Source organism: Myripristis murdjan, chromosome 15 (genome assembly GCF_902150065.1).
Source record: "Myripristis murdjan chromosome 15, fMyrMur1.1, whole genome shotgun sequence".
Classification (NCBI taxonomy): domain Eukaryota; kingdom Metazoa; phylum Chordata; class Actinopteri; order Holocentriformes; family Holocentridae; genus Myripristis; species Myripristis murdjan.
Genome location: NC_043994.1, coordinates 775,001 through 785,254, shown reverse-complemented (window position 1 = coordinate 785,254; position 10,254 = coordinate 775,001). Strand labels below are relative to the sequence as shown.

The following is a 10,254-nucleotide window of genomic DNA, read 5'->3' as shown; positions in this document are numbered from 1 at the left end:
TGTTGCCTGTGAATCACTTTTTCCATCAACAGTTTTCAGACTGGGCCTCTCTGAACGGACACATACACCAGCAACTTTCTCACCGACAGATTTACTGAAAGCGATGGACCTGCTTTGGATTTAGTTAGATTTTTACTATGGTGAGCTGAGAGCGACTGGTGGATCAATACAATCGACCGATCGAAAACCTTCATTTATAACTTTTGAAGACGTTCCGCCAAGTTTTTTGAAGGGTTATAATCACAGCCTGTCGGAATAATGGCCTGTTTTCGGATTTAGAACACGCTGTCGAGAGTTTGTGATGGAAGAGTGTAGCAACTGCAGTGTCTTCTGTGGGGATTTATAAAACCTATTGATCTCTAAGAGGGATTTACCTATCGGAGGACAGTGCCTACTGATCTGGATTTATCGGAGATGGATCTTCAGGTGGTTGTCTGGCTGTTGTACTGCTTTCTGCTGCCCACCGTGCTGTTAGCAGGTAATGTAAATTCTTTCACTGTAGCAAATGGACTTTAATGAGTCAAAATTCCACAGCCGATTCGTACATTTATTCACTTTTACGGCATATCCACGTTGATTCCTGTCTCAGCTTCCCAGAACTGGGTGGTTGTCTAACCAGCTGGCGGGGAAACACTGTCAAAACTTTACATCAGCGGTAACACTTTGCCATGGTTTGCCTGCTTGCCCCAACACGTGCCGTTCTATGGTGTGGCAACAACACCCCACTTCCATTGAGAAATCCGTCAATTTAATGTTTACGTGCTTATCGACAAATAGGCCTACTTCAGTAAACACAACTTAAGACAGTTTTCCAATTGTTTAAGTTCTCTCGTAATTTTGGCATTATATATTTAGACATAGCTCTTGAAAATCGCATTATCTTCAAGAAATGGTTTGTACTACCGCTCATTGCGGTTTATTTCGATGTAACCACATTTTGGCCTTCAACCTCATTTGCCTTTAAATTTTTTTTTTTTAAATTTAATCGTAACATGCTCATTAGATTGGATGAAATCCGCATAGAAGGTCGTCTGAAACACTACTTAAATGGTGTTAAATCACGTTCTACCAAGTAGTTATGTGTGCCAATGAGCAACGAAATCGCAAAACGGATATTTTTTAAACGTAGTTTGGCTTGAGGTTTTTGTCAAATTTATGCGGACGGAACGTACCGAGGCTGCTGCTGTACCGACCGTCATGTGTGGTGTGGCAGCTGTTACTTTCCACTTGTGGATATGAACTGATTCGGGGTCGGGGGCCAAAAGACAACTTCCAGAGGGGTTAATGTGCGTAGTTAAGACTTAAATGGAGGAACTTCCTACCCGATGTGCATCCCTATAATGCAGGACACGGATATGAAATATATTTAAATAAACTACACTGACCTATTCAAATATTTATTGAATGAATTCCACAGTAACACGAAAGCCAGTGAGTCAAACGTAGCTCTAGCCCTAAATTAACAACAGGGTCCTTGGCTTGTTTAAAGGCTATAGGTTGTAGGCTATAGTTGGATCACTTCTGCTGCTGCTCAGTGTCGCCCAGTAAGAAACCTATATACGACTCTGTGTGTTTGTCCTTTTTTCATAATACTAGCAACAAAAAAGTTTTTAATTAATTAATTAATTTTGTTGAAAGACTTGTTTCTCCCAGCCTTGAGAATTAAAATGGCTGTGCAGCGTCCAAAGCTGATGTTGATGTCCTGCGCCTGGAAACACAATGACATAATCTTTTAAACCCTTAACATTTACACTTTAGGCCATGGGTCCCCTTTACAGACGGGTTACCATTGACACCACTGGACACCACAGTGGACGTCACTTTTGTTGTTAAAGGTTCCATGTTTTGGGGTTAGAGAGAGAGAGTCACAGGATGTCATTTCAGTTCACATGACTCTCAATTTCAGTTCACATGACTCTCAAAAACTCAAAGGAAGTGAAAGATGCAATTCTCCCTGCCAAGTTGCCCCCCCCCCCCCCACACACACACACACACATACTGTCAGCCATCATTCTGCCACTGCCAAACACATGTCTGTCATCCACAGAGCTGATTTAAGTCATATAATGCTTGTAATTTTAACATCTATTTGCAGTTGTATTGTTTGGGTGACAAGTTTTCATACTGTAATTACGGAACGTGATGAAACATGGATGCAAAGTTTGTCCAAGGTTTAGCTTGTCAAAAAATAGAAAATTACAAACAGGTCTGGTGTTTTAATGTGTGGTGGGCTAGTTTTTACATGAACCTTAAAGTGATGAATTGATGTGTCATTGTTGCTTGTGCATGAATGTGCATGTGGTGACTATGACAACCCCAGCTGAACAGTTCTGCTAGCATTGAAGCTAATTGCCACATGCTGTTGTCTAACAGGAAAAAAAAAAACAAAAAAACAATGTAAACTAGCCCTCCCTTCATACTTTTAAATGCACAACACTGTTTAAAGATTAATTAACAGGAGAAAAGCCTCAGAGAAAAACTTAAATGATGGAGACTCAGGTTTTCTTGTCAAGAAAAACATTAAAGCTCCTCTCATCTCACTGATGTGTGGCTTACTGGTGAAATGACCACACACGTGAACTCTGAACCCAATGCTGAAAATCAAAGTACCAACATTTTTGAACAGTGCCTTCGAAGTAGCACGCTGTAAGCGATGTGACAACCAGCTCTGATCTAAAATCAGGTTAAGGATTTCAAGCTCCATTCATTTGTGTAACCCTTGATCACAGTCACAGTCACAAAGGGTTTCACAAGGCCCAGAACTCAGCTGGCTAACAATAGTTGTAATTAATGATGTTGATCAGAGCCAGGTGTCAGAGAGTCATGTGTGAATGCTGATCAATTGGCTCTATCCACTTAATAGGACCATACCAATGACTCTGAATGTTAGGCCTATTTACCACAATTTCTCCACATTTTACATTCCAACAAACTATTTAGCAAATCATGAGAGGGCACTAAAGATTCAGCAACATATAATCAGAATCTCTCGATTTTCAAATTTGAATTTTTGGTTGAAACACTCACCTTGGCATGTTCTGCTTCTGTGGCTAACAAAGTTATCAGTATGCGCAGTGTGATAATTCGCCGTGTAAAGCAAACATTGACTGTTTTCACTTCACCCTATTTCAAGTCATCAAAACACAACAGTGCTGCTGCTTATAGGAAAACTAATGTGGACAAGTTCATTACAGTGATGGAATACTGGTGTGAAGAAAGTTTGAAGTGTCTGAAAGTTAATTTTCATATCTTAGTGGAATGAATGGAAACCAATGGCTGGATGAAAAGGAGGAAAAATGATATTTGAGTTCTAAAATATGACTGCTTGCTTTGGGAAAAGATTAGCAGAAATGTTAAGGATATACATTTTGTAGATGTTATGCTAAACATGCATAATTACTGGTAAGGTCCTTTTTTAAAGGGGTTTTATTTAGTTCACTGTCTCTTGTCAGATACAAAGGTTCTCAGTCTCATTCAGCGATAGACTACACTGTGGTGAACAGAGAGAGAGAGAGAGAGAGAGAGAGAGAGAGAACTCAATCAGGCTGTTTTAAGTTGAAAACAAGTTACTCCTTTCTGAGAGTGTTTGTGTGAGTGGGTGTTTGTCTGAATATTGGTGTGTTGCTAAGCCAGTGAGTAAGCACCTTGGTCTAACAAGACTTCATGCCTCAGTGAGAAAATTCCTTGCTGTGTGTGAGCTGCATTCTGAAATGCTTCTGTGTGTGTGTGTGTGTGTGTGTGTGTGTGTGTGTGTGTGTGTGTGCACGCACGCAAGTCAGAAAGAGTGAGGGAGGGATCTCTGCCGTTTTTTGTTTAGTTTTTAAGTACCGGTATTTCTTTATTCAGACAGAGATTTGACCATGAGCTCCTCAGTGTCAGAGAGTTGGCTACAGGTGTTGTGACTTGGCTTCACGCCTCATGTAAAATTCCAAAACTTTTCTGTGACTTTCCATAACAACTGTCCCAGCTCTGGATTCCCCTCTAATTGTGTGTTAATGGATGGAATGGATTTTTTGTTAAAATTTATCTTTCTGGAAAATTTAGATGTCAGTTATTATACAAGTAGAACAAATAGCACTTAAGTTGCTTTATTGTTAATCACAGGGTCAACAATTCATTCAGTCAAAATATTTTGGTCTGCTAAACAAGCCTCCACACTGGGACGTTCCCTTGACTTAGTTGGCGAAGTGGATACCATGATGTCCTGGGACTGTTGTCACTCCTTTCATTCTGCATTGCCATTTACATTATATGGACAAAAGTATTTGGCCACACCTCTTAATCATTGAATTCAGGTGTTTCATTCCGTCCCATTGCCACAGGATTATTAAATCAAGCACCCAGCATTGTAGTGTGGAAGAATGATCGAGAGGGGGGCTACAACTTAAGGGGCAAATTAAACCTCAAAATGTTTAGTATCCGTACAACTAGGAAAGGTTTTTGTATATCAATTTGTGGGGTGAAGCTATGGAACAGTATCGGTGTGGAGTTACAGCAATGTAAAACTATTAATCAGTTTGAAACAAGATATAAAGAAAGAATATTCATGAGGTATTAGCACTTTTTATGTTTATCTTAAACTCTTTCACTGTTCTGTTATTTCATATTCGAAATAAAATGCTCAATCAATCAATCAATGACTCATTCTAAAGAGCTCAATGAATTTGTGCTTGATACTGTAATATTAATGTAATAGGGTGCCATCACTGCAGCAAGTCAGTTGGTGAAGTTTCTTCCCTCCTAGATATTCCACCATCAGCTGTAAGTGGGATTATTGCAAAGTGGAAGTGTTTAGACCACACGACTCAGCCACCATGTGGCAGACCATATAAAGTTTCAGAGTGCATAGTGCGTAAAAGTGGCCAATGCTCTGCTGAATCAGTAACTGAGCTCCAAACCTCTTCTGGCATTAACATCAGCACAAAACTGTGTGCCCTGTATGTTAAACATTTTAGAGGCAACAGTGTGTAATGTCATGGTGGTGTGGTGTTAAAACACAACCGACACAACATCAGTTAAAAAGAGAAAACATTTTTTTGGTTCCCCTTCTCAGTATACGACAGCATATTAGTTCCATTGTCAGGCGAAAAAAAATGGAGCCAGTGGAAAGGGTTAATATTCAGAGAAAAAAAATTCCAAGATTAAACTCATAAAAGTATGAGAAAAAAACTTCATAACTATTTAACTTTATAAATAGTTTTTCTTTTACATTTTGGTCAAGAAATCGCATGGCTTGACTTTGGGATCAATCACATCCTGCAGATGCTGCTGCTTGTCATGTATCACGCCTGCAGCTACAGGAAATATTTGTGATTTTATCCAGAATCACAGTATTGTTTTCTTTGAGTGGGCCCAGGCCCAAGTCATGGCAGTGTCTCTTCAAAGTCCAGATGCTGATGATAATATTGTAAATCTGAGCTACAGGCACCAGGATTTCCTTGTTACAAAATATGATACTATAAGAAAAAACTATTTTTCAGAGTTTTTTTCTTGTAATTGTATGATTTTTATATCAGAATTTCATTTTTTCTCATACATTTGCAAGTTTTTCTTGCAAATTTGTGACTATAATCTCAGAATCTCCAAGTGTTTTTCTCATAAATTTGTTAGTTTTTTTTCCTCATAAATGTACCACTTTAATCTTAGAGAATATCTGAGTTTTTCTCTCATAAATGTATTAATTTAATCTTGAAAATTATGAGTTTTTTTCCCCCTCAAAACAATACACCTCACTGTCACCTCTTTTTTTTCTCCTTATATTGGCCCTGCTACGCTGTCATCTGAGTAAGATATGTTTGAATAGCAGTAATTATTCATTCATTCATTCATCTTCAACCACTTATCCGGAATCAGGTCGCGGAGGAAGAAGTTTCAGCAGAGGACCCCCAAACTTCCCTTTCTTCCCTTTCTTCCTTTTCCCTTTTATATATATATATATATATATATATATATATATATATATATACACACATACATACATATATGTATGTATGTATGGTTGGGGGGGTAATTCCTGAAGCGTGAATAATCCAACTACATCAAACTATTCTTAAAAAAACAGATTTATTGTAGTGTCAGCAAAAAACAAAGCAAGATAATGCATCAAATAGTGACATACAGTATATGTTTGAGCTGTACACTGTCCCTTTTAGATCAAATAAGAAAATGAAAGGAAACTATGCCACAAAATAATGCAACTTAAAATGCACAGCCCTTATACATTTAAATTATAAAGTGTAACTGTGGGCCTATACAACATCAAACTCAAAGTACAAATAGCTTACTTTAAATAAAAAAAGAGATATCTATCTAGAGACAAACTCAAAATATCAGTAAAATCTGAACTATTTCTGACATTAATATCCTGACAGACTTTTTGAAAGAATAAAAAGCTCAGTATTTGCTCCTCCTGTGGTCTGTCCTCTCTCTCCCTCACTGCACTCGCGTGATCTTGGAAACAATCATTAGCTGTTAGCTTAAACAGAGAGCTGAAAGGGCGGTAGCCCCGCCCACTGGAAAAGGATGTGGACCAAACCACTTTGAGTCATAAATTTTTAACACTTAAAAACATATTGTTCTACATTTATAATTAGCACTGCTTGGGGGGAGTGGGCAACTTTATGGATGGAGAAAATCCCCTACAATATTTTTTCAGTTGATCATTTCTCCCATTTAACAATACTGATTGGTGTTGTCTTTTATACCGATAGAAAGCCTGATTAGTCCCCTTTTCAATTAGAAATAAGTTGTAAGGATTGCCAATCAATTGGTATGACCAACATGGCTAAACATGCCCCCTCTCTCCTCCCCCTTTTTTTTTGTGGGGAGCAAAATCCCATTCACTGTGGAGTGAAAACTCAACTGAAAAGCAAAACTAACAAAGCAGAGGGAAAAGGTTTTCACAGGAGTAGAGGGTAAAGCCATGTTCAGTCAGGGTCATAGTGTAAGCTTTGCATTTTGCTCAATGTCAGTGTCTCTATACAGGGCACCAGTGGGTTTAATGTCCCTAGGCAACCATAAATTACCATCACCACCCGTGGATAAGGCCACACAACACCATGTCTGTTTAACTGGATGCTGCACATTGTGTGTGTGTGTGTGTGTGTGTGTGTGTGTGTGTGTGTGTGTGTGTGTGAGAGAGAGATAGAGAGAGATAGAGATAGATAGAGAGAGAGAGAGAGAGAGAGAGAGAGAGAGAGAGAGAGAGAGAGAGAGAGAGAGAGAGAGAGAGAGAGAGAGAGAGAGAGAGAGAGAGAGAGAGAGAATGTCTGCCATTTTCTTTCCATAAAAACAGGAAAGCTGATAGGTCATCATGATATACACACACCACTTTCCAGCAGTGATGGAAAGTGTTTGCTTGGACAGGGACATTCAGCTGCAGATATGACAAGACTTTCACACTAACACTGGTGTTTTTTCAGTCAGTGAGGCATGGAGTAACACACACACACACACATACACATACACACACACAAAGTATGCTGCAATGTAGCTATGACACAAGTTTGATTTGTTGTTTCCATTGGCTGTAGCAGTGATCGGGTGTGACAGCATATTGCTGGCATGTTGCTGTTCTACTGCAAACCATGGTAGACTGGTATTGAGTAAGAGCAGCATGCCTGAGCACCACTGTGAATATCTTCACTGCAACAGGAAGGGACAAGAATAGTGTCAGAGTCCGATTTTTCCAGATGGCTCTCTACCTTCCTCAGGACACTTTCAGTGTTTGTCCAGCACTTTCAAAATTCAGAAATAGGCTGTCCAAACCAGCTTTAAATCTGAATGTGGACATGCTGTACAAGAAAACGTGTAGCTTGGTTAAAAAAACAAAACAAAAAAACCTGTAGTTATACAACCAACCAATACTGTTTGTCTGTGTTGCTTGTTGTTGTTTGTTGCTTGTCTTTTGGCCTTCAGTTTGGTCTTCAGCAGGTGAAAAGCAGCTCAGCTGGGTTGAGGTCTGGGGTCTGACTTTGCCATTGAAGAATGTTCCACTTCTTTGCTTTCAGTAACTGTTGGGTTACTTTTGCAGTTTGTTTTAGGTCATTGTCCAGCACAGTTCTATCAGTTTTGTGACATTTGGCTGCATCAGAGCAGACAGTACAGGCCTATAAACATCAGAATTCATCCTGCTGCTTCCATCAGCAGTCACATCATCAACAAACACTAGTGACCCAGTCCCACTGTCAGCCATACATGCCCATGCCATAACACTGCCTCCACCATGCTGGACAGATGATGTGCTCTGCTTTGGGTCCTGAGCTGTTCCTTTCATTCTCCACACTTTTCTCTTCCTGTCATTCTGGTACAAGATCATCTTCATTTTATCTGTCCAAAGAACCTTGGTCCAGAACTGGGCAGGCTGTTTTTTTTTTTTTTTTTGCAAAGTCTAATCTGGCCTTGCCAGTGGTTTGCACCTTGCTGTATACCCTTTGTATTTATTTTCTTGCAAATGTGTCTTGACTGTAGATTTGGACAGTGATACGCCTGCCTCCTCCAGAGTGTTTTTGACTTCCCTTGACGTTGTGAATGGGTTTCTCTTCACCAGGGAAAGAACTCTTAGGTCATCCGCTTCAGATGTCCTCTGTGGTCTTCCAGGTCTTTTGGTGTTGCTGAGTTTACCAGTGCATTCCTTTTTTCAGAATATACCAAACCATTGATTTGACAACACCTAAAGTTGTTATAGATTTTTTTTTTTTTTTTTTTTTTTTACCCTTTTGAGCCTAATGATGGTCTCCTTCACCTGCATAGACACCTCTTTTGATCATATGTTGAGGGTTCTGATAAACAGCTACCAAATGCAAATGCAAACACTTGGAATGATGTCAAGATGTTGTATACTAAATACTATACTTACTTTTGCCTCTGAAAATGGGGTGTCACTGTATAAAACTGGCTGCAATTCCTAAAAAGGTAATACCACATTTTTGTTCAGCCTCTTAAATTAAAGTTGAAAGTCTGCACTTCAGTAATATCTTGATTATTTCATTTTATATCCACGGTGGTGGTATACAAGGTCAAAATTATGAATATTGTGTCACTGTCCAAATACTTATGGACATAACTATACTTACCAATCTGACAAGTGCACTATCACTTATTTAGAAAACAGAAGCAATTGCTAGCAATGGCTGTTAAACTAGTTGGAGTGGGTGAGAGAGGTACAGAGTGAAATGCCTGGATGATGTTTGAAGGGTGATGCTTAGATATTTTCCATTTTAACTCAGGTTGCCAGAAAAACCTAGAACTGGGCCAGTGGAAGATTTGTCTAAAATTACCATGGGGAGCAGCTGTCAGGAAAACAGTTTCTTCATTTTTTTAAACATATGGTTGAAAAGTCCTTTGCTTTTAAGATCACTTCTTTGATCAATTTTGCATGATGCAACAAAGAAATCAACTTTGTACTGTCTGCTTGACAGAAACTTTGTCCATCAGCATCAATGCACCTAGAGTCACTGGCACCTGTATAAAAGAAGAGCTATCTTCTGTATTCAGGAATTTTGTAAAATTCCATTACAGTTGGTTTTGAATGTAGGAAAATGGTGTTTGTCATACTTGTTCTTAGCCTTTGTTGCAAAGTAATCCAGAACAACTTCACTTCAGTCACTTTCACTTGGCTGAACTCAAGGTATGTTACCAAACTTTACAGGAGCAAAGCCTACTGCATTTGCATTTGAGCTCAATGGAGCATTCTCAAGAAATCAGCCGTAGGCATTATTTGTTCATCTAGTGATGATATCAATTGAAAATTTATGGCATTCTTGCATTATTCTATGGGCTTTGCATGCCTGAGTACTGCAGTCCATTTGACCGAAGGGAAATTACTTGCCTCAGTTTTTTCTTCTTTAAAAGCAACAGGTAACAGTTAATTTGATTACTTAAAAATCTGTCTATATATTAAATGATTGTGAAAGGCACCTGAATGCAGCGTTAGGCTTTCACAGGCACTTAACCCTTTGAAACCTGAGAAAAACATGAAGAGAAATGGTGATGAGCAAATTAGCAAGAAATTACTTGGAAATTAGTAAGAAATTTGTAAAAAGCCAAAAAACTGTTTAACTACCCAGAAATTAAATATAACAAAAAGAAATTATAAACAAATTTAGAAATGAAAAAAGTAAAGTAGATTTAGCAAAAATCTTTCAAAATAAATATCCACCCATGGGCTCCTGGGTTTCGAAAGGTTACTTCCTGCTAGGAATCTCAGGATATGCAAGGATCTTGGAACAAATATCAAATCTATCTGTTAGTCCA

General features: G+C 38.8%; 1 protein-coding gene across 2 annotated transcripts in view; it reads left to right on the top strand.

Moving 5' to 3' along the window:
• The first annotated feature begins 289 nt into the window (after positions 1-289).
• The window catches only part of piezo1 (piezo type mechanosensitive ion channel component 1 (Er blood group)), a 267,968-nt gene continuing 258,003 nt past the window's right edge, over positions 290-10,254 (top strand). For both annotated transcript variants that reach the window (XM_030070245.1, XM_030070244.1), the window contains exon 1: positions 290-478. In XM_030070245.1, coding sequence (XP_029926105.1) covers positions 415-478 — 64 coding nt within the window. In that variant the 5' untranslated portion in view covers positions 290-414. The remainder of the gene's footprint in view (positions 479-10,254) is intronic.